Source organism: Ranitomeya variabilis, chromosome 4 (genome assembly GCF_051348905.1).
Source record: "Ranitomeya variabilis isolate aRanVar5 chromosome 4, aRanVar5.hap1, whole genome shotgun sequence".
NCBI classification, from domain to species: domain Eukaryota; kingdom Metazoa; phylum Chordata; class Amphibia; order Anura; family Dendrobatidae; genus Ranitomeya; species Ranitomeya variabilis.
Window position 1 is genome coordinate 656,942,536 of NC_135235.1, and position 25,487 is coordinate 656,968,022.

The 25,487-nt window shown below is 43.5% G+C and overlaps 1 protein-coding gene across 2 annotated transcripts; it reads right to left on the minus strand.

The window, feature by feature from the left end:
• Positions 1–289: 289 nt before the first annotated feature.
• LOC143767491 (uncharacterized) lies at positions 290–20,925 on the minus strand. Of its 2 annotated transcripts, none has more exons than XM_077255879.1 (7): positions 20,768–20,925; positions 16,757–16,918; positions 16,448–16,627; positions 16,242–16,365; positions 16,061–16,158; positions 15,776–15,866; positions 290–1,256 (listed from the first exon to the last, which is right to left on the minus strand). In XM_077255879.1, the coding sequence occupies exons 2-7, from the start codon at positions 16,847–16,849 to the stop codon at positions 307–309; spliced, it is 1,536 nt and encodes a 511-aa protein (XP_077111994.1). In that variant the 5' UTR covers positions 16,850–16,918; positions 20,768–20,925; the 3' UTR covers positions 290–306. The 2 variants fall into 2 exon arrangements, with proteins under 2 accessions (XP_077111994.1, XP_077111995.1); XM_077255880.1 differs by lacking the exon at positions 20,768–20,925 and adding an exon at positions 20,471–20,637.
• Positions 20,926–25,487: the final 4,562 nt, after the last annotated feature.

Below are 25,487 nucleotides of genomic sequence, written 5' to 3' on the forward strand. Positions count from 1 at the left end.
GATCCATCCTGCCAGGAAAGTCTATCCCAGTTATCTGCTGGAGGCGTGCATTTAGCTCAGCCACCTACAGAGAATGGTTTCCTGTCTCAGTTTCACATTTTGTAAAAGGACTACAATTTTGAACTGGATATGATAGTTGATCAGTAAGAAAGTATAGAACCCATATTCTTCACAATAGTGAAAGATCTACCATACTTATCACGGAAAGTGCATTTAAGAAAAAGAATCCCACCAGATGATCCTACAAAAAAGGAATAGATCGTAGATGTAAATTGAAAATTACAACATGAACATGTTTATTATTTATTAAAGGCATTTGTTCAGACTTGGATTTGAAGAAGCTGCAATGAATGGCAGATCACTAGGATTGGGTGTTAGGATAAAAGAGGAAGAAATGTTGGGTATCTTTTTGGGATGTGGTTTCTCCCCTGTGTGAGTTCTCAGATGGACAACTACATGTGATTTCTGATTAAAACATTTCCCACATTCTAAACATGAATATGGCTTCTCCCCAGTGTGAGTTCTCTGGTGTCTAACAAGACGTGATTTCACTGGAAAACATTTCCCGCATTCTGAACATGAGAAAAGTTTCTCCCCTGTGTGAGTTCTCTGGTGTAAAAGAAGACTTGATTTTTCGGCAAAACATTTCCCACATTCTGAACATGAAAAAGGCTTCCCCCCTATGTGAGTTCTCTGGTGTAAAACAAGACTTGATTTCTCTGCAAAACATTTCCCACATACTGAGCATGAAAAAGGTTTCACCCCTGTGTGAGTTCTCTGATGACCAACTAAATGTGATTTCTGATTAAAACACTTCCCACATTCTGAACATGGAAATGGCTTCTCCCCTGTGTGAACTCTCTCATGTCTAACAAGTTTTGCTTTCTGGTTAAAATATTTCCCACACTGTGAACATGAAAATCTTATCTCATTTGTGTGAAGATTTTTATAAGTAACAAAAGACATTTTGAGGGAAAAATTATTTCTGTTTTCTGCATCTGATAATAGCTTCTTTGCTGTAAAAGCAGTTTGATTTTTATTGCCTCTTTTGTGACTTTTATTTTTCTTAATATTCTGTGATGAATCAGAGGTTTGGAACCGTTCAAAAGCATCACATGATAGATCTTTGCTGTGCAAAGATAAAGGAATATCTGGAGCAATGGCATACATTTCAGCTATGTCTTGTGTGAGTTCAAGGTCTTCTGATTTAAAAATTTCAGATTTCCCTTGTCCTTGTGATCGCCAGGTACAGTCATCTGTCAAAAAAAAAGATTATTTTTGAATAAAATATCCTTTAAAAATATAGTTGTATAACATTTCTAAAATATACATAGAAGTTGCAAGTTATATAGTAGAGAGGAGCGAGCACTGAGAGGCTCGGATACTCGTTACTCAAACCGAGCAATTCCTAATGTTCGAATGCTCGTTTCGAGTAACGAATATAAAGGTGGTCAATGGGAAATCTGAGCATTTTTCCGTCAGACTCTATAAGGAGGGCTGGGGGTCAGTGAAAAAATGTTGAAATGGATGGAATACAGTGGAGGAAATAAGTATTTTATCCATTGCTGATTTTGTAAGCTTGCCCACTGACAAGACATGAACAGTAGGTTAATTTTAACATTGAGAGATAGAATATCAAAAATAAAATCCAGAAAATACCATTGTATAAATTATATAAATTTATTGGCACTTTGCAGTGAGAAATAAGTATTTGATCCCTTTGGCAAAAAAGACTTAATTCTCGGTGGCAAAACCCTTGTTGGCAAGCACAGCAGTCAGACGAGAGCAGGCAACAGCAAGCCTCCTGCACTGCCTGTCAGATCACTGATCTGACACAGTGCTTTGCAAAGTGTCAGGTCAGCGGTCTGACACTATAGCATGTGCAGCGCCCCAGAGTCCTGGTCGTTGCAGTAATGTCATTCTTCCACCAGGGGGAGTGATATTACGTCTGAAGGTAACAAAGGAGATCTTCCTACCAGGTATCACAAACCATACACTACACTTCACTCTCCAGACCACCAGGGGGAGCCTTGCTCCTATCTACTAGGGCACTCCTCACAGAAGGGTAAAACTGGTGGGCTGGATAGAAAGTTAGAGAGAAGCTGACTGGGCTTTGCCCAGGCAACACCTGTCAGGCAGACAGGGGGAAAGGAGGAACATCTGAGCTGCAGCCAGAGGGTCCCTGTCAGGGGTGTGATCCTGACAGAGGCCTAGCGGGACAAAAAGCTACGGAGCTGCGCCTGCCCCACGTGCGGCAGCATCCTAAGAAAGGACACGAAGAGAATTGTATTGTACAGGGTGAGAAACTAAGTCACAGCACAAGGAGATAACACCAGAGGGAGTTCTGCCCTGTAAAGGCTGCCTCCTTCTGAGACGCGTAGCCGGTGGCCGAAACACCAAGGGAGTAATAGACTCTACGCTTTACTTCAAAGACCGGCAGGACAGTCCCAGGTTGGCTGCCCGACCTTAATGCCTAAGAAGACACAGTGGCAACTTGTGGGGGTCAGGGCGTCTCTAGGGTCCCTATAAACAAGCCTCAGGCCATCAGTCATACGGGTTTGTCCTATCCATACCATCTGGGGGACAGAGAGGAAGAAATAACATCTAGAACATCTACAAGAGTTGTGAGGACCTTACCGGGAAGCTCAGCAGGGAGGTACTACAATACACAGACGCTAGTAGGAAGGCTACTGATTTCCACCTGGATAAGGGGACTCTGGATTTGCCTTCGGACCGGCTGGACTCTGCCTACCCTGTGGTCTGTACCCTGGACTGTGGTTGCTGAAGCCTCCAGTAAAAGGTAAAGAGACTGCAACCTTGTGTCCTCGTTATTCTCTGCGCCTTACATCACCCACCATCACCATCTACACTTCTGGGAAGCCCTGGGGATACACTTCACCTGTGGGAAGGTATTCCATCTAGCTGCCATTACATCACCCCAGCGGACCCCTAAGCAGCATCGGTCACCCTGACCGAATACCACAGGTGGCGTCACGAACTTTATACAAACTCTCCCTTTTATTGGACGCCCCTCTAAGGGCCACGGACCGGGTCAGGCCACCGTGACATCCCCCGAACCGAAGGACCCGGTACCGAGTACCCCATTGCCCTACTCTGGGGGCGATCCACATGATGTCCCACCCTGGGACAAAGTAAAAAAGTTTTAAAAAAAATATTTACATGTGGAAAAAAAAAAAACCTAAATAAAGAAAAAAAATATTATTCCAATAAATGCATTTCTTTATCTAAATGAAAAAAAAACCCACCACAATAAAATTACACATATTTAGTATCACCGTGTCCATAACGACCAGACCTATAAAACTGTCCCACTAGTTAACCCCTTAAGTGAACACCGTAAAAAAAAAGGCAAAAAACAACGCTTTATTATCATACTGCCGAACAAAAACTGGAATAAGACGGATATAAATAAAGATTGTACCGCTGAAAACTTCATTTTGTCTAGCAAAAAATGAGCTGCCATACAGCATCATGAGCGAAAAAATAAATAAGTTACAGTCCTCAGAATAAAGCGATGCAAAAATAATAATTTTTAATATAAAAGTTTTTATTGTATAAAAGCGTCAAAACATAAAAAAGACATAAATGAGGTATCGCTGTAATCGTACTGACCCGAAGAATAAAACTGCTTTATCAATTTTATCAAACGCAGAACGGTAAAACGCCCCCCCCCCCCAAAAAAAAAGAAATTCATGAATTGCTGGTTTTTGGTCATTCTGCCTCACAAAAATCGGAATAAAAAGAGATCAAAAAAAGGTCACATGCCCGAAAATGGTACCAATACAAACGTCAACTCGTCTTGCAAAAAAAAAAGACCTCACATCACTCTGTGGACCAAAATATGGAAAAATTATAGCTCTCAAAACTATTTTTGCAATAAAAAGCGTCTTTTAGTGTGTGACAGCTGCCAATCATAAAGATCCACTAAAAAACCCGCTATAAATAGTAAATCAAACACCCCTTCATCACCCCCTTAGTTAGGGAAAAATAAAAATTAAAAAAATGTATTTATTTCCATTTTTCCATTAGGTTTAGGGTTGGGGCTAAGGTTAGGGTTGAGGCTAAAGTTAGGGTTAGGTTTGGGGCTAAAGTTAGGGTTAGGGTTGGGGCTAAAATTAGGGTTAGGGCTTGGATTACATTTACGGTTGGGATTAGGGTTAGGGGTGTGTTGGGATTAGGGTTAGGGGCGTGTTCAGGTTAGGGGTGTGGTTAGGGTTAAGGTTGGGATTAGGGCTAGTGGTGTGTTCAGATTAGGTTGGAGTTAGAATTGGGGGTTTCCACTGTTTAGGCACATCAGGGGCTCTCCAAAACGTGACATGGCATCCAATCTCAATTCCAGCCAATTCTGTGTTGAAAAGTAAAACAGTGCTCCTTCCCTTCCGAGCTCTGCCATGCGCCCAAACAGGGGTTTACCCCCAACATATGGGGTATCAGCATACTCAGGACAAATTGGACAACAACTTTTGGGGTCCAATTTCTCTTGCTACCCTTGGAAGAATAATAAATTGGGGGCTAAAAATCATTTTTGTGGGAAAATTTCCATTTTTTTCACAAATAAACGCAGGTAATATTAAAGAAATTTTACCACTAACATGAAGTACAATATGTCACGAGTAAACAGTGTCAGAATCACCGGGATCCATTTAAGTGTTCCAGAGCTATAACCTTATAAAGCGACAGTGGTCAGAATTGTAAAATTGGCCCGGTCATTAACGTGCAAACCACCCTTGGGAGTTAAGGGGTTAAAATTATAGACTGTTCTTGTCTTTGTCATTGGGCAAACTTACAAAATCAGCAAGGGATCAAATACTTATTTCCCCTACGTTAAGTGCTGAATGGTAGGAGAACAGCATGGGGAAGACACCTGGAAGCATCTATGACTCCCAGTTTGCTGCTGAGAGCACAATGGTGTTATACTTTTAGTCCACTTTAAAAGGTCTGACAATAAAACACTCAAAATCAATGACAAATTGGAGTTTAAAGGAAAAATGTTAGGAAACATTATTTCCTGCACAATTACTTTTATACAAGGCAAAATTTAAAATATATTTTTTCAAATCTATAATTTAAGTAAACAAAAATTTTATTTTTTATAAAAAAAATTGGAAATTTCAGTGTAATTTATTAAGAAAGCAAGAACTGGCAAAAATATGATGGAAGCAGGTCTGAAATACACTCTGTATTAAACATAAAAAAGGACCTCATAAACAGGAAGGAGAGATGCAAGGTTCTCCTAGTAGCGTGGGAGTAGTAGGGTGAACAACCATTACTCTTTTTTGGCAAAAATGAATGTAGCGCAAGGGTCACTGGAAAGGCTGGGGAACATAAAGTCTGCCATATGTGCCAAGGTCCCAACAGCCAACACTTCCCTGTCTCCACCATGATAACTACTCTCCATTTCTTCCTCCTCATCCCATCCATGTAGGAGAGACAGGAACACGCTTGTGTGGGTACTAGCCTCTGTTCCGCCAGCTCCTGTTCCTCCTATTTCTCAGCCATCATGCCCTCATAGTTACCCTATCCACGCTGAGTAGATGAGATGAGGCTGGGTAGTATCTCCCCATATGTCTTCAATCTCCACCTGGTCCACATGCAAAAACTTCATGTTTAATTGTCAGCAGCAACTGTTTAAGTAGGTACAGAAGCAGGATCATTGTGCTGATGATGGAGTAATCACCACTCACCATCTTTGTGGAGTCTTCAAAGTCTTGGAGAACTGCACAAATGTCAGACATACATGCCCACTCTTCAGTTATGTGTGGAGGCTGACCAGAATACCAACAGGCGAGTTGGAGCTGGTATTCTACAACTGGCGTTCCAGCGCATGGTCACATCGAACACCAGTCAGTGAGCTGGCACTTTCATGCGCTGCTGCAGCACTGCCAGAGCAGCGGTGGCTGACTTGCAAAAATGGCCGCTGACGTGGCGTACTTTGACCAGAAGCTCTGGCAAATATGGGTAGGTTTTTAGAAACTGCTAAATTACCAAGCTGAGCATATGGGCCAAGCATGGTACATGTGTGAGCCAAGCTTCACAGCCACTATCAGGTCATGAACATTATCACACAAGACCATGCCTGGTTGTAGATTCAGCGACAAGAGCCACAGATCTGTCTGGTCGGTTATTAATTTCCATATCTGTTCTGTGGCATACGATTTCTCTCCTAGATAAATTAGCTTCAGTAGAGCCTGTTGACGCTTCGCTGAGGCAATGCTGCAAAGCTTCCAGCTGATGTGTGCTCTGAGATTGCAGGTTGCCTCAATACTGAGCATGCACATAAAGTGCAGCACAGATTCAAATAAACTAAAGCCTACATCATGAATAGAACAGACATTTATAGTACATTTCATAACTATCCCAAATTCTTATGAAAAAATTTACAGCACATAATTCATTGAACTACCATACTCCTGGGAAAAATTACTATTATCATGAACAGCTAAGCAAGTTGAAGCTGAAATGATCTCTAAAAGAGCTAAAGTTAAGGATGGCACATTTACCAGATCAACATCTGGTCGTCTAACGGTTAGACGGAGACCTGGAGAGGCATACAAGCCAAAGTGTCTTGCACCCACTGTGAAATTTGGTTGAGGATCGGTGATGATCTGGAAGTCTGTGGTGCTGTTTCCCTGTTTTTTTCTATTAAATTATATATATATATATATATATATATATATATATATATAGATCTACTATATGATTGCCAAAGGGGTACTTCTGTCTGTCTGTCTCGGATGTTCATTGGTCGCGGCCTCTGTCTGTCATCGAAATCCAAGTCGCTGATATTGGTCGTGGCAAAATGCCTACGACCATAGCCATGACCAATCAGCGACGGCCATAGTCTGGCAGCGAAATGGCCGCTGCTTTACTGCCCTGCAGTCAGCGCTGAGCGCTCACACAGGGTTAATGCCAGCTATTAACCCTGTGTGACCAACTTTTTACTATTGATGCTGCGTATGCAGCATCAATAGTAAAAAGATCTAATGTTACAAATAATAATAATAATAATAAAAAAAAGCCGGATTACTCACCGGTAATGCCCTTTTAATGAGCCACGACAGCACCCACTTTGAGAGAGGGACCCGCCCATAGGAACAGGAAACCTACAGAGATAAAAGGGCGGCCCCCCTCTCCTCCTCAGTTGTTTTTCAGAGTACAAGAGGAACCGCCATTGTTAAATTAGTATACATTCTTAATTATTAGTACATTTTATTATATCTATAATCACCCATGAGAATATATTGTATTAATAACTATACATATCTACAAGGGTGGGAAGTGACAGGGTGCTGTCGTGGCTCATTAAAAGGGCATTACCGGTGAGTAATCCGGCTTTTTACCCTTCGCCACGACAGCACCCACTTTGAGAGACTTTCAGAGACCCTTCACCTGGGTGGGATTACCGTACTAAGGACGGCTCTCCCGAATGCCAAGTCAGAAGCGGAAGACAGATCAAGCCTATAGTGTCTATAGAAAGTTGAAGGCGACGACCAGGTTGCGGCCTTACATATGAGCTCGATGGGAATGTCTTTATTCTCCGCCCACGAGGATGATACGGCTCGAGCTGAATGCGCCTTTACTCCCTCTGGAGGACTTTCGCCTTTTGACAAGTATGCAAGATGGATAGCCTCTCTGATCCACCGGGACAAGGTAGCTTTCGTGACTCCATGGCCTTTTCGATGACCCTGAAAAGACACAAACAGAGCCCTACTCTGTCTGCAAGAGCGGGTTCTGTCTATGTAGCCCAGGACTGCTCTTTTAACATCAAGCATATGTAGTTTTTCCTCCTCTGAATTTGCTGGATTATCATAAAAGGAAGGTAGAAAAATCTCTTGGGCTCTATGGTATTTTGTAGCTACCTTAGGGAGGTATGAAGGATCAGGTTTGAGAACTATCCTATCCTGATATGTTATTAGGAATGGAGGGTCTATAGAGAGGGCCTGGATGTCACCCACTCTTCTGGCAGAAGTTAAGGCTATCAGTAAAGCTACCTTGTATGTGATGTTTTTAAGAGGGATAGAATATAAAGGTTCAAAGGGAGGACCAGATAAGGAGTCTAGGACTAGATTCAGGTCCCAGGGTGGCAGGCGTGGAACATGAACCGGTGTACACCTCTCGCATGCCCTAATAAATCTAGTTACCCATCTATTACTAGCAATGTTAGCACTATAGAGGGCTCCCAGGGCAGACACTTGAACTCTCAGAGTATTAACTGATAACCCCATCTCACGACCTTTCTGCAAAAATTCAAGGATTGGTTTAATAGGAACCTTAGAGAAGGGTTTTGTATAGAAGTTGAGGAATTTTCTCCATACTCTGCTATAGATTAGAGTTGTAGATTTTTTTCTGCTCAACAGTAATGTATTGATTAGTTCTTGAGAAAACCCTCTTAAAGTTAGTATCTGCCTCTCAAGTTCCACGCCGTGAGGTGGAGCCCCTTTACTTGTGGATGGTAGAATGGACCCTGAAAGAGTAGGTCTGTAGTCACTGGCAGAATCCACGGATCGCAAACTGACATCGCTCGAAGACAGGAGAACCAAGGCCTCTTTGGCCAAAATGGAGCTATCAGAATCACCTTCGATCTTTCTTCTCTTATTTTCTTGATCACCAAAGGAATTAGCATCATTGGTGGGAAGGCGTAGGCTAGATCGTAATTCCATGGATACTGGAGCGAGTCTACTAGATCTGGACGATCTGCCACATTCAGGGATGCAAACATTGGTACTTGCCTGTTGCTCCTGGTCGCAAACAAATCTATCTGCGGAAGACCCCAAATGTCCACTATGTTTTTGAATATGCGAGGATTGAGGGTCCATTCTCCCTGGCGGAGCGTGTGGCGACTTAGAAAGTCGGCCCTTGAGTTCTCTATACCTCTGATGTGGACCGCCGTGAGAGATAGAAAATTGGGTTCTGCTAGATCGAAGATGTCTGCCGCTGAACACATGAGACTTTCCGATCGCGTTCCGCCTTGCCGATTTAAATACGCGACGACAGTTGTATTGTCCGACCGGATCTTGACATGAGAACCTCGAAGCTGAGGAAGGAAAGAATTTAAAGCATAATATACTGCATTTAACTCCTTCCAGTTGGAAGACTGCTGAGTCTCTAAAGGAGTCCAGCAACCCTGGGCTATATTTTGACCCAGATGGGCTCCCCACCCCTCTGGGCCTGCGTCAGTAGTAAGTATTTTAGGGGACCTAAATGCCCATGAGACTCCTCTGGACAAATGGACTTTATTTAACCACCAACGAAGTGAATGAAGTACGTCTTCAGATAAGGTGATTTTTGAATTTAGATGATCCTGGAAATGAGACTGAGCATGAAGCACCTGGTGTTGTAGGGTTCTGGTATGGTATTGGGCCCATTGAACCGCAGGAATGCAGGAGGAGAGAGAGCCCAAGAGAGACATGGCCTCTCTGAGGGACATACGAGGATTTGATCTTGCCGTAGCGACCTTTGAAACTATGATTAACTTTTTGGATTCTGGTAAAAGACATTTTTGACTTACAGAGTCCAAGACTAGTCCTAGGAAGGACTGACGAGTTTCTGGAAGAAGTCTGGATTTTTTGAAGTTTATAATCCAACCTAAGGCCTCTAGCATAAGTTTCGTGAAGATCCGAGGCGCCATAGATAGGCCGAATGGCATGGCCGTAAATTGGAAGTGCCGGATCCGGCCTTGTAGAACTACTGCAACTCTGAGATATTGTTGGTGTTCTATATGAATTGGAAGATGATAGTACGCATCCTTCAAATCCAGACCTGCCATAAAGCACCTAGGGAACAAGAGTTTTATAGTAGATCTTATAGATTCCATCTTAAAGGTGTGTTCAACCAAAAAGGCATTTAGTCTTTTTAGATTAATTATAGTACGAAAAGTACCATCAGGTTTTGGAACCAAAAATAAAGAGGAATAAAACCCCCTCCCTTCCTGGTTTATTGGTACTTCGATGAGAACATTCTTTGCCAAAAGGCTCAGAATTTCTAACTGAAGCGCTTCCTGTTGTTCCGGCGCTTTTAGAGATGTTACTACAAAGTTGTCTTGTGGTAATTTAAAGAAATCTAATCTTAATCCAGATTTTATTAGCTGAAGGATCCATTGATTTGAGGTTATATTTTCCCATTGATGATAAAAGAATTTCAGTCTGCCCCCTACTGGGTAGTCATCACTGATGGTATCTCCCCCGCTTAGATGTTTCGGGATTACTATATAAGGCACCTTTCGGTCTGGTTTCTTTTGTTTCCCACCGATCTTTTTGGGCCTCATACGGCCTCCTCCTGTTAAATGGCCGTCTTCTAAACGCTCTCCTATAAGAAGGAAGAAACTGTTTAGGAAAGCCCTTCCTTCTTTCTCCTGCCTTGTTAAGTAGGTCATCCAGAACCTTCCCAAACAAGAACTCACCCTGGCATGGGATTGAACATAATCTGGTTTTTGATTGTGCGTCTCCCTTCCATCCTTTGAGCCAAAGGGCACGACGAGCTGCATTAACCAGACCTGCTGACCTGGCTGCTAAACGGAGGGAGTCCGCTGAAGCGTCAGCTAGAAATGCTGCGGCACTTTTAATCAGAGGCAAGGATTGAAGAATCTTATCCCTTGTGATCTTGCCTTTCACCTGTTGTTCAAGCTGGTCAACCCAGACTAATAGGGACCTGGCTGTACACGTGCCTGATATGGCTGGTTTAAAAGCTCCAGTGTTTGTCTCCCAGGACCTTTTTAGAAGAGCTTCTGTTTTGCGGTCTAAGGGATCTAATAGAATCCCTGCATCTTCCACAGGTAGAGATGCCGGTTTCGAAGTTGACGCCACCGCTGCATCCACCTTCGGGACTTTAGACCACACTGCCAATTCCTCATCGCTGAAGGGGTAGCGTCTTTTAGAAGAGGATGGGAGAAACCCCTTCCCCTGTTTGTCCCATTCCTTCTTTACAAGGTCTTTAACGGCAGAAACTACAGGAAAAGCTCGCCTCTTTTTATGACCCAGGCCTGCAAACATAATGTCCTGTGCAGATTTAACTCCCTTAGTGTCCGGACACCCCATAGTGTTCCTTACAGATTTTATAAGGTTGTCAATGCTCTCAACTGGAAAACACGCTCCACCTTCATCCTCAGAGGAACTAGGAGATGATCCTGAGGTGTTGGAGGATCGAATTAGGCCCTCTTCAGACTCTGAGCTAGAGATTGGAGATAGGTGCTTAGTGCCCTGCTTTTTCAAGGATTCTGACCCCAGGGACTGTATTTCTTGCCGTATTAAGGCTCTAATATCTGTGGCTGTAACAGCTGCCTCATCCTGTAAGGTCTGGCTGATACAGGATTGACACAGCCTTTTAGAATATGTGTCAGGTAAGGGCTGCCTGCATAGAGCACATTCTTTATGCTTGGATTTACTAGTCCTTTTAGCCTAGGGGAAAATCAGAGAAGGAAGGGATCAGCTTATGGGAAAAGGATTATAACACTCACCCAGTGAAGCTATTATATTCATCATTATACCGGATTAGGAGATGGAGACACTGTGTGGGGTCTGAGTACTGCATCCGTACTTCTTGATTTACTTCTGCGAGTGTCAGATCCATCCATGGAATGACCACTCCGTTTAGCCGCTGACTTTAAGCTTTTAGCGCTACTTTTGTCAGCGCTATCACGTTCCACAGCAAGTGGAAGCTCAGTATCTGCCGGGGACGACATATTGAGCAACTAGCCCTGTGCCCCGGCGCTTTTGAATCGCGCGGTCCCAGGCAGCGTGCCGCGCCCCCCGCGAACCGGAAGTGCACTAACACTTCCGGTTCAATGAAGCAGCGCAGACTTACCCGCGCGCCAGAGCCGGCGCCGCTGCTTTCTGGAATCGGCGCCCCGTACACACAGGCTCCCTCCATAGGCCGGGCCTTCCATGCCCGGAACCTGCCGGATAGTGCCCAGACGAGGGGGGAGGCTGCATGCAGTGGCTCCCCCGCCGCTGCTTCCGATGCCGCAGCCCCTGCTGTCACCGAGAGAACCACGCAGGCGGATGTACCGGCTCGGGTAAGAAAAAGTGGAGGCGCTCCAACCACCTCCGTCTGTAGGTAATCCAGAGAGTTCCGATAGGAACAGGAAACCAACTGAGGAGGAGAGGGGGGCCGCCCTTTTATCTCTGTAGGTTTCCTGTTCCTATGGGCGGGTCCCTCTCTCAAAGTGGGTGCTGTCGTGGCGAAGGGTAAAAAAGGTTATTCTCACCATCCGACGTTGCGCGCTGTCCTCGGCAGTGCAAGCGGCAGGTTACGCTGCCAAGGATGCTATGTGAGAAGGACCTGCCATGAAGTCACGGTCATGTGACCGCGACGTCATCACAGGTCCTGCGCTCATACCAACCCTGGGACCCGAAGCTGCCACGTGCACCGCACACAGGCACCAAGACTTCAAGGGGCCTTCGGAAGGTGAGTATATGTTTATTTTAAGTCTTTTTTAACCACACATATAGTGTCCATATTGCTATATACTACGTGGGCTGTGTTACATACTGCGTGGGCTCTGTTATATACTACATCTCTGAGCTATATACTATGTAGCTGGGCAATATACAACGTGACTGTCCAATATACTACGTGCTCTGTGTTATATAATACGTAGCTGTGCAATATACTATGTGGTTGTGTCGGTTCTGTTATATACTACTTCGACTGTGCAATATACTACGTGGCTCTGTTATATAGTATGTGGCTGTGCAATATACTACGTAGCTATGCAATATACTACGTGCCTCTACAATATACTACGTGGCTATGTTATATACTACGTGGCTCTGCTATACACTACGTCGCTGACCAATATACTACATAGCTGTGCAATACACTAAGTGACTGTGTTATATACTATGTGGCTCTGCTATATACTACGTGGCCTGTGCTATACACTACGTGACTGTGTTATATACTACATGGCTCTGCTATATACTACGTGGCCTGTGCTATACACTACGTGACTGTGTTATATACTACATGGCTCTGCTATATACTACGTGGCCTGTGCTATACACTACGTGTGCAATACACTACGTGGCTATGTTATATACTATGTGGCTGTGTTACATACTACGTAGCTTAGCTCTGTTATATACTACGTCGGTTGTGTTATATACTACGTCACTGTGCAATATAGTACGTAGCCTGTGCTATATACTACCTACATATTCTAGGATACCCGATACGTTAGAATCGGGCCATATATATATATATATATATATATATATATATATATATATATATATATATATATATATATATATATATATACACACATACATACATACATACATACACACATACATATCTTAGCCTTTTTTCAGAGACTATGAATCATAACATCAAACCTTTTTCTCCACTCATGGTTAGTGGTTGGGTGAAGCCATTTATTTGAAGCTTCTGTGTTTTCTCTTTTTAGATCATAATAACAACCCAAAGCATCCTAATGACCGTGATCACAAGTTCACATACCCCGGTGATTTTGGCTTGATATCATGCACAGAAGTTGACACAAATGTGTTTGAATGGCTACTAGAGGTAACATCCTCACCTGTGACCTGTTTGCTTGCAATCAGTGTGTGCGCATAAAAGCTTTGTGAGTTTCTGGGATCCAGACAGACTCTTGCATCTTTCATCCAGCCACAGACGTTTCTGGATTGTGAGTCATGGGGGAAAGCAAAAGAATTGTCAATGGATCTACGGGAAAAGGTAGTTGAGCTGTGTGAAACAGGAATGGGATACAAAAAGATATCCAAGGAATTGATAATGCCAGTCAGCAGCGTTCAAACTGTGATTAACAAATGGAAAATAAGGGGCTCTGTAAAGCAAAACCATGGTCAGGTAGACCAACAAAAATGTCATTCACAACTGCCAGGAAAATTGTTCTGGATGCAAAGAAAAACCCACAAATAACATCAGCTGAAATACAGGACTCTGAAAACTAGCGGTGTGGCTGTTTCAAGAAGCACAATAAGAAGGCACTTGAAGGAAAATGGGCTGCATGGTTGAGTCGCCAGAAGAAAGCCATTACTGCGCAAATGCCACAAAGTGTCTTGCCTACAATATGCAAAACGGCACAGAGACAAGCCTCAAAACTTCTGGAACAAGGTGAGTGATGGAACCAAAATTGAACTTTTTGGGCACAACCATAAACGTTACATTTGGTCAACAAGGCCTATGATGAAAGGAACACCATTCCTACTGTAAAGCACGAAGGTGGATCGCTGATGTTTTGGGGATGTGTGAGCTACAAAAAGCACAGGAAACTTGGTCAAAGTTGAAGGAAAGATGACTGCAGCACGTTATCAGAAAATACTGGAGGAAAATTTGCAATCATCAGCCTGCGCATGGGACGTACTTGGACGTTCTAACATGACAACAATCCAAAACACAAAGCCAAGTCGACCTTTCATTGGCTACAGCAGAACAAAGTGAAGGTTCTGGACTGGCCATCTCAGTCTCCTGACCTCAATATCATTGAGCCACTCTGGGGAGATCTCAAGTGTGCAGTTTATGCTAGACAGCCCAGGAATTTAAGGGAACTGGAGGCTTTTTGCCAAGAAGATTGGGCAGCATTACCATCTGAGAATAAAAAAAACCTCATCCACAAATACCACAAAAGAATTCAAGGTGTCATTGATGTTAGAGATGGCAATACACAGTATTATGAAATGGGGTATGTGATCTTTTGATCAGCGTCATTGGGATGTTTTGGGTTGTCACTGTGATTTAAAAAGAGAAAACACAGTAGTTTGACAATATGTGGCTTCACCCAACCAGAAACCATGAGTGGAGAAAAAGTTTTGGTGTTATTCATACTCTCTGAAAAAAGGCCAAGAAAGCAAATTCTGCCTGGGTATGTAAACTTTTGAGCACAACTGTATATAGAACAAAATGTGTGTCTGCTTCAAAGTCAGACTGTTCCTGTTGTCTATACCAACCAATCAGACCTCAACTTTAACTTTATCTCAGCAGCTTCAATGCTGAAAGCTGCACTCAATCTTACTGTGAGGCAATTATCATAAATGAGGTCCCACTTGTGCACTTTTGCTATAATTACAGAATTTAGAGTGACTTCTCAAAATACCCCAGCTTAGCGACAATATGGCTGCTGCCCCTTTAATTCTTTAAGTCCCTTGGGCAGAACTGTGGTTCTCTATTCAGCACACAGACACTCATTATCTCCTTTATTTCTGTAGAGCCTAAATTCAGGGAGAGGTGCTAAATCTCGTGAAGGGGGGGGGGGGGATTGAGTTTTAATGCTCGCAGTACTTTTTTAGATTGTATTAAAATTGGAGAGCAAAATTTCACTCAAATCAGGTGAAAAATGTGGTTTTGTGTTCAATGGGCTACCATACACACAGAATTTTTGATATATACATTTGTGTGTCTACTGTTTATACTTGAGCATATAAACCAATAGGACTTGGTCTGATGTCTCGTCATAAAAGCAAGGCCGACCATACAGGTATTTTTCTTCCCATGATTTTCATGTTGTCAGCACATTCTTCGGAAGGTAGGAAGGTAGGGGTCAGCATCTTCCAATTTCAGGCACTAGGCTGCATTCTCCGAGCTGCAAGCTCTGGCCAGGACAGGTCTCACTCCAAAAGAAGGACTTGCAATGCCCAAAGTAATGGGGACAGTTTGGGTTTAGCAGAATGGTGACTGCTTGATTGTGATATGGCCAGACTACATCACCGATAAAGCAGCCACAGCCAGTGAATGAGAAGAATCTGTAATTTCTTTACATTTAGTGGTTACTACTCACCTGGGTAGTCATATGTAGGAATCTCCTCTTTACACCACTCATCACCCCTCACATATGTCTCTGTAGTAGTAATATGGGTCAGATCTTCATCCTGAAACAAATATTGTACAAGTCACATATTGATAAGTCACATTCATGATCAGCTCTAATCCTGCCATCTCCACCGTTCTTATTACACAAGTATAAAACATATAATACTGGTGGATAAAACAAGACTGAACACAAGACCTTCACAGCCATCTACACATCATAGGGGAGATCTCATGACACCTTCTCTCCATCTACCTGATGATCCTGAGGAACATTGGGATTTTCTTGTTTACAGTCCTGAGGAAGAAGAGGACGGGGACATCTCTCTGGTGTTGTCCTCTTACTGGAGAGATCTGGAGGAAACACATACAGGGAATGAATTAATTCTTTACATACAGATAATTATAGGCCGTTTGCGTTTAGTCCGGCCTATTACCTGGTGATGTGAGGGGCTGGGGATCCTCCATTATGACGTCCTTGTACAGATCTTTGTGTTCTTCTAAATACTCCCACTCCTCCATGGAGAAATAGATGGTGAAGTCCTGACACCTTATAGGAACCTGACACATACAATGATACCATCACCCCATGATCCCTGTATAGGGTTACTGTATAACGTCCCAGCATTCCCAGCAGTGTCACCTCTCCAGTCAGCAGCTCAATCATCTTGTAGGTCAGTTCTAGGATCTTCTGTTCATTGATGTCCTCATGTATCAGGGGGTGAGGTGGAGGCCCAGTGATTGGGCTCACGGGTCTTCTCCATCCATGAGGCACAGGGGCCTGACAGCGCTCACTAGAGGTCTTCTTCACTACTGTGTAATCCTGGTTATGGAGAGACACATTAATAAATCTCACTACAGACATTTCCAGAGTCCTCACCTCTCCAGTTCTGTCCATCTGTTATTCCCATAGATGACAATGATGTAATGTGGCGTCATCAGAATCTCTCACCTCTCCAGTAAGCCGGAAGAGGATCTCTAGGGTGAGGTATAATATCCTCTCCGCCATCTTGTCTCTGTCGATCTTTTCTCTGTGCCTATCCATCCTTGACGGGTCAATCAAGATAATTCACTCTTATAGATCTCCACTGAGAGAATCCAATATTGTAGGGACCTGAATGGGAAGAAGATGAGAAAATGTAAAATCATAAAGAATCCCATGCAATAACACAATTACTGGAGATAATAAGGGGAAACATATGAACTGATATAACGTGTAGATGTTGTAGTCTTGGATCATATATATGCTGCAACATTAGTTGAATTGGTGACAGTCAGCTGGCACAATTCACTGCCTATTTTCATCACTGCTTCAGTCGCTGATTGGCTGTAGAGATCATATGTGGCCAGAAAATACAGAGACTGGTAGGTTTCCCAGCAGTGGTGATACAGGTGTTGTGGGGTGGGGGGGAAACATATATGTGAGCAATAATATTTTTATTATTTTCCAGTATTAATTTTTTTCTTTACTTCTACTGGTAAATCGTAGATGTTTTATAACACACACGTAAGCATTTTCTACTACGTCTCTAGAAACATATCTGATCAGAGTCCGTCTCTGACTCCATCACAACCAGCCGTCTGTATGAATGTTTCCCGTCTTCCCCAGGCCGTAATCTTCTATCATGTTAGCTATGTCTGATCCACACACAGAAGCTTGAGAAACTTGGTCAGGAGTTATTTGAAACATACATGTACAGTGTTGAGGCAATTTGGTTTTGTATACTTGGGCGTAGAAAAGCAGGGGTTTTCTGCATGTGTTTTTTTCAGGCTCCACGTAGAAGCCAATAAAGAAAAAATGCACCAGTACTACACAGTACAGCAGCGTCTTTAGATGCACCGTGGGACGAGTTATCGTGAAATCACATCCAATCACATCCACTTTGCTTGGACATTTTGGCTCACATGTAGCATAAAGGCTGCATTTATTCTATTGCTAAGAAAATACTGAAAATGATGACCTGTTGGTGGCTCTTGAGGACCGGACTTGGGGAACACTGCTATAGAACTTACTGCAAAAGCTGCTTCCTGGATCGCTCCGGCTGATCAGCTGTTCGGCTCCACAGCTACATGACAGTCACATGCATGGAGAGCCTGTGTGTTGTGAATGTTACACAGCCACCACACATGCAGCTGCAGAGCCAAACAGCTGATGAGCTGGAGCGATCAAGGAAGCCGGGTTCCCTCTGCAGCTTATTCGGTAACCCCAGATACAGTGGTACAGTCCTGATTTGGGTCTACGCCCTGCAGTCTCAAGTGTCTGCTTTATGTCCCTCACAGCCATCGCCCCTCTGACATCTCCTCCTTCCAGAGTAGAAATGATAAATGGGTGCGAGTAGGTGTGTGGTCAAAATTTGCTAAGTGTGCTGTATGACTTAACTTTCTTTCTCTTCGCTAAAAGTTGGGAGGTATGATCTTAGGCCCCAAACACAAACTAAATTCAGATAAAGCCACTGATTTGACCAGGATCGCCTGCTGCCTAATGTATATGGAGGAATCTTGACAGATGATTAATGAGTTGAGGAAAACAACCCCACTGTTTTTCTTAGGGCTAATTTCCACATGCGAGACACGGACGTGAAACCAAGCTGTGGCGCCGGCACTCAGGAGCGGAGCGTGCGGACGCATAGGAACACATGGAGCTGCACAGCTCCGCTCCAAAGTGCCGGCGCCAGAGCTTGGTTTCCACATGCGAGACACGGACGTGTTTCTCGCATGTGGAAATGAGCCCTTATAGTGATGTATATTTCTTATAGCTAAAACAATGCACAATGTTGGTGAAATCCATTATGTTCTGGGTTCAACTGTACAGCCATTCAGAACGGTGCTAACCGAGTAATCATTAGCCAGTGGGGTGGGTGGTATCATAGTGTGGGGGTGGGGAATGGAGGTACTGTGGTAACATTATATTATGTGTGGAGGGATGGCGGTGCTGGGGGAACATTATATTATGTGTGGGGGTCTGGAGGTACTGTGGGAACATTATGCTGTGTGTGGGGGTATGGAGCTACTGTGGGAGCATTATAATGTGTGTGAGGAAATGGCGGTACTGTGGGAACATTATACTGTGTGGGGGGATGGCGGTACGGTGGGAACATTATACTGTGTGGGGGGATGGCGGTACTGTGGGAACATTATACTGTGTGGAGGGATGGCGGTGCTGTGGGAACATTATACTGTGTGGGGGGATGGCAGCACTGTGGGAACATTATGCTGTGTATAGAGGGATGGCGGTACTGTGGGTACATTATACTGTGTATAGAGGGATGGCGGTACTGTGGGAACATTATACTGTGTATAGAGGGATGGCGGTACTGGGGGAACATTACTGTATACTGTGTGGGGAGATGGCAGTACTGTGGGAACATTACACTGTGTGTGGGGTATGACGGTACTGTGGGAACATTATACTGTGTGTGGGGCGATAGCGGTACTGGGGGAACATTATACTGTGTGTGGTGGGATGGCGGTACTGTGGGGACATTATACTGTGTGTGGGGGGATGGCGGTACTGGGGGAACATTATACTGTGTGTGGGGGGATGGCAGTATAGTGGGGACATTATACTGTGTGTGTGTGGGGGGGATGGCAGGACTGTGGGAGCATTATACTGTGTGGGGGGATGGCAGTACTGTGGGGAAATTATACTGTATGTGGGGGGATGGCGGTACTGTGCGAACATTATACTGTGTGGGGGGATGGCAGTACTGTGGGAACATTATACTGTGTGTGTGGGGTATGACTGTAGTGTGGGAACATTATACTATGTGTTGGGGATGGGGGTACTGTGGAAACATTATACTGTGTGAGGAAAATGTATTTAAATGTTTTCTGTTTTCCATAGTTGGGTCGTATGTATCTACAGTACAGACCAAAAGTTTGGACACACCTTCTGTATTTTCATGACTATAAAAATTGTACATTCACACTGTTAATTCAAATTTTGATGCCTTCAGTGTGAATGTACAATTTTCATAGTCATAAAAATACAGAAAAATCTTTTAATGAGAAGGTGTGTCCAAACTTTTGGTCTGTACTGTACGTCCTTCTAAAGAACCTAATAACTGTAAGATACAATATTGTTACGCTCCAGGAAGACATCCAGGCCTCTCTTGAACCCCTCTCCAAATTATCTAGATCCATCTGTAGCAGAATACTATCTTCTCTTGTATTAACTGCTTTACATAGTTTTGTATCATCTGCAAATATCAGTATTTTACTGTGTAAACCTTCTACCAGATCATTAATGAATATGTTGAAGAGAACAGGTCCCAATACCGACCCCTGCGGTACCCCACTGGTCACAGCGACCCAGTTAGAGATTATACCATTTATAACCACCCTCTGCTTTCTATCACTAAGCCAGTTACTAACCCATTTACACACATTTTCCCCCAGACCAAGCATTCTCATTTTGTGTACCAACCTCTTGTGCGGCACGGTATCAAACGCTTTGGAAAAATCAAGATATACCACGTCCAATGACTCACCGTGGTCCAGCCTATAGCTTACCTCTTTATAAAAACTGATTAGATTGGTTTGACAGGAGCGATTTCTCATAAACCCATGCTGATATGGAGTTAAACAGTTATTCTCATTGAGATAATCCAGAATAACATCCTTCAGAAACTTCAGATCTTTTACCAACAGTAGAGGTTAGACTTACTGGCCTATAATTTCCAGGTTCACTTTTAGAGCCCTTTTTGAATATTGGCACCACATTTGCTATGCGCCAGTCCTGTGGAACAGACCCCGTCGCTATAGAGTCCCTAAATATAAGAAATAATGGTTTGTCTATTACATTACTTAGTTCTCTTAGTACTCGTGGGTGTATCTATCAAAGGAAAAGGAACAAAAACATCATGATCCCTAGAAGGTGGCAAAAGAAAAGCACCAAAATAGTCTCCATGCTAAAGGGGTTAATGCACCCTCCGCCCAGTAATGGGGAATCTCCAGCACCTACCTCCACCTGCAGAGCCGCACACCACATATGGCAGAGGCTAAATCCAAGTGGGCTAAAGGACCTTTGCTGATGTCATACCCATGTGACCATGTAAGGAAATTATGTCACCGGAAATGGCCGTTGCCTCCTCCTTCATTGCAAACCTCATACCAGGAAGCAGTGTTGGATTTAGCCACAACCCTAGATATATGGCGGTTCGGTGCGCACAGGACCTGTGATGAGGTCACAGGAGGGGAGGAGTCAGAGGTCACATGATCAGGGGCCTCAGTGTATGCAGGACTCTGCTGTGCTGGTTGTCATGGTGCTGGATGAGGGGAAGTTTATGTGTGGGGTCAGGAGGGGTTTACAGGGTGGATGTAGCAGAGCCGTGTGTGTACGAGGTGTACGGAGCGGAGCCGTGTGTGTACGGAGCAGAACCGCGTGTGTATGAGGTGTTCGGAGCAGAGCCGTGTGTGTACGAGGTGTATTGAGCGGAGCCACGTGTGCACGAGGTGTACGAAGCAAAGTCGTGTATGCACGAGGTGTACGGAGCTGAGCCGCGTGTATGAGATGTATTGAGCGGAGCCGCGTGTGAACGTGGTGTACAGTGCAAAGCCGTGTGTGTACGAGGTGTATGGAGTGGAGCCGTGTGTATACAGATCGGAACGTGTGTACAATGTGTACAGAGCGGAGCCGTGTGTGTATGGAGTGGAGCTTTGTGTGCACGTGGTGTACGGAGCGGAGCCATGTTTGTACAGATCGGAACGTGTGTACGACGTGTACACAGCGGAGCCGCGCGTGTATGGCCCAAGTGCCAGCGGCAGTGCCGGGTATTGAGGCAAGAATGAAGAACAAAGAAAACAGATTGGACTATGGAAGGCCCGCACAACCATATAATATGAAAGATATAGCAAAACGTTTATTGAACACCACAAAAAACACATAAAAACAATTAAAATACAACCAGTGTAGACATGACACCCCTATTCCAACATGATAAATCTGCACGAAGTTGAAAATACAACATGACAAGCTGAAATGGCAATGTTATGCACCCCTGCAGAAATGAAACATAGGTTTTATATACAAATATTCAAAGACAAAGTCCCTAATGGTGTGCATAATATGACTGACAGAATAATAAATGTGTCAAAAAGGCATAATCAGCACACAATACATGATTAAACATGGAGCTCACCACATGACCCGCAAATGGAGTATAGAGACAATGCGCAGAGAAGGTAAGTATAAATGTAAGGCAGTAACATGCCATGAATGTTCAACCAGCTGTAAAAGAATTGAGAATGCAGATAAGAGTAGAAAGCTGAAGCCTAGAGTAATCTGGCCCTGAAAAATTAAGCAGATTTCCGTGCCCTGAGTAGCAGGCAGTAGGACAGAATGGGGTGTAAGAGCGGAACCCACGCGTATCGCCGCCGAAGCGGCTTCGTCAGGGAAAGTGGGTTCAGTGGTGACATACTCACGTTTTAATAGCAGCAGTAATCATCTATAGTGAAAGCAGCCGCGTAGCAGAAGAGTGGTCAGCATGGACCGGAAGGCACACGTGCGTGGATAGTGGATTATCATTCATGGGTATTGAGGCAAGAGACTCGCATTGCAGTTGCAAGTGTAACACCGGCCTAATCGTGCCACTCTGACTACAGAGGTGAGCTGTTCCTATAATGTCACTTACGCGATCGGCTGGTATCATGCACACCTGATATACTAATGTTACATAGGTTGAAAAAAGACCTAGGTCCATCAAGTTCAACCTTTCTCCACCAATTGTGCATGTTGTCATTGAATTATCTATAACCTGCAATGTGTACTGAGGAAATCTTCCAGCCCTTTTTTAAAAGCTGTTATAGTGTCGGCCATTACTACCTCCTGTGGTCGGCATTCCACAGTCTGACCGCTCTAACTGTAAAGAACCCTTTCCTGTTTAGCTGCCAGAATCGCCTTTCTTCCACCCGTAATGAGTGCCACCTGGTCCTTGGAAAGAATAAGTCATGCACCAGTCCTTTGTATTGACCACACATATATTTATACATATAAAATAGATCCCCTCTGAGGCATCTTTTATTTAAGCTAAACAAGCTGAAATTTTCCATCCTTTCATCATATGAGAGGCCTTCCATCCCTTGTAATAATCTAGTTGCCCACCTTTGAACTGACTAATTTCTGAATGTCCTTTTTTAAATGTGGGGCCCAAAACTATATCCCATATTCTAGATGTGGCCTCCCCAGTGATTTATAACGGGGTAACAATACGTTGGGATCGTGGGATTTTATCTCCTTTTTATATACCCTAAAATATTGTTTGCTTTTGCAGCTGCTGCTTGACATTGATGACTACTACTCAGCTTACTTGTAAAACCAGAATACCCAAGTCCTTCTCCTGTTCTGTAGTATTCTCCCATGTAATGTACGGTATATGCAGCACTAGGATTACTCCGTCCTAGGTGCATTACTCTACATTTATCTACATTAAAACTCATTTGCCAAGTGTTTGCCCATTCAGACATCTTATCCAGATCCTTTTGCAAATTGTAATGTCAAGGTCAGATTTTAGTATCCTACATAGTTTGGTGTCGTCAGCAAAGACTGACACTTTACTCTCAATCCCTGTCACAATTCTAGTGGATGCTAGCATCGGATTGCAGTCGCAAATGAATGCCTTTGAGTATGGAAAAAAAAATTGCATAGCACATGGACCTTGCGTGTCCGTGCGATTTTTAAGCACACATCTCAAAGAAAAGCTGACATTTCATCAGATAAGTACAGTATACTCACAGCCAGAACCATCAGAGCAGGACAGTAGAATAGATACGTAGAATACATAGGATAGATATATAGAATAATTAGGACAGATGTCCTGTAGACATAAAATTTCACAAGCCCCCTACATTACCACCCTTTAGTGCCTTTCATGTAGCTCTAGAGGTTGTTTAGCCTTATTAAACCTATTAAATATATAACTTAAAAAAAATGACTTGGGGATTCCCCTATTTTTAATAACCAGCTAAGGGAAAGTAGATAGCTGCAGGCTTATATTATTCTGGGTCTTTGCCTCGGTTATTCCGGATTGGTCTGTTGCTGTGGCAATTGGGGTAATGGTTTATGGGGTGGATTTCAGCTTTAAAATGTCAGCTGGTATCAAGCCCAGGGGTTAGAAAGGCATCTATCAGACACCCCCATTACTAATCAAGTAATCAAAAATAAAAACACAGAAAAAGCTTTATTTTTAAAAAGACAAACACTGAGATATGAGGTTCTAGTCCACTAATTTGTCTAGCATGGCGCCATCCCAAAATTACTGACCTTAGTAGGGGGTTATTCCTTATTTCCATTGGGACCTCAGCTTGACGCAGGTGAAGCAGAGCAGAAAGACTAAAAGGTTTGAGGGCAAAGGCATGGATCCAGTCCAGGGAATGACGGAAGACTGCCGCTATACTATATAGGCGTACATTAGTGAGATTAAGGCCACCTAAGGATTTAATTTGTTGCAACTTAAAAGTACTAATTCTAGAGCCCCACCTTGAGCCCCAAATAAATTGACGGAAGATTTTTTTTCTAAAGGCTATCATCGGCTATAGATAGTAGAAACGGCAGCGTCTGTAAGGGAAAAAGTATTTGGGAGAAAGAAATTATTTTAATCAGATGGGCTTTGCATAAGATAATTTAAGAGATTTCCAGGATTGTATTTCCTGTACAACCGCGTAAATGAGGGGTCGAACATTCAGTTTATAAATGTCGTGAGGGTTTGAGGGTAAATATACCCCAAGATATCGCAAGAAATCTCTCCTCCACTGAAAGGGGAAAGGGAACGACCACCATTTCTGAGCAGCTTTGAAGATAGCCAAAGCGTGAGATTTGTCAAAATTTATACGAAATCCCGAAACTGCTCCAAACTTGTTAAAGGCATCCATTATAGAAGGAATGGATTCCTTAGGCATGAGTAAAATATCATCAGCAAATGCCAATGTTTTACACGTATGGCGGCCAATCCCAATACCCTCAAAGGAAGGGATCATCTCGAGGTATCTTAGTAAAGGATCCAAGGCAATATTAAATAATAGAGGTGACACGGGACATCCCTGCCTCGTACCTCTGAAGATGGAAAAAGATGTTGACTGAATGCCATTATGCCAAATTGAAGATTGAGGGTTGGTGGAGATTGTCCTTACAAAGTTAAAGAAGGTAAAGCCAAACAATCTATACTTAAGGGTTTGAATGAGGTGAGACCAGGACACTCGATCAAAAGCTTTATGAGCATCAACCTGAATCAGCTGACCAGTATATGCTGCTTGGCTTTGGCCTGGTAACTATATGTAATGGCAGCCAGTGCTGTCCTAATATTATATGTGATAGACTGACCATGGACAAAACCTGTTTGAGAAGGGGTGAGAATAACAGGAAGAATGGACTGAAGTCTATTAGCCATGATTTTGGTAAGCAACTTAAAATCAACAATTAGGAGGGAGATCGGACGTATGAGGCAGGGAGAAGCGGGTCCTTGCCTGGCTTTAGTAACAAAGATAAACAAGCCTTGTTGAATCGGTCAGGCATAGAACTCAAATCAATAATATGAGTTTTGGGGGATCAACCTTATGTAAAAATTTGTATCCATCCTCTCGGGAGTCTAGGGATAGACCATAAAGATCTGCATAAAAATCTCTAAAAACCGCACAGATTTGAGTTGGGTCATGGGTAATAGAGCCATCAGGTAATGTAATATTAGAGA

Excerpts from the sequence above, each read along its gene's own strand:
- LOC143767491 (XM_077255879.1), bottom strand. The coding sequence starts at position 16,849 with ATGGATAGGCACAGAGAAAAGATCGACAGAGACAAGATGGCGGAGAGG. Across the intron at positions 15,867-16,060 it reads ATGTTCCTCAGGATCATCAG|GATGAAGATCTGACCCATAT; the intron begins GTAGATGGAGAG and ends TATTTGTTTCAG. Across the intron at positions 1,257-15,775 it reads TCCTACATATGACTACCCAG|ATGACTGTACCTGGCGATCA; the intron begins GTGAGTAGTAAC and ends TTTTTTTGACAG.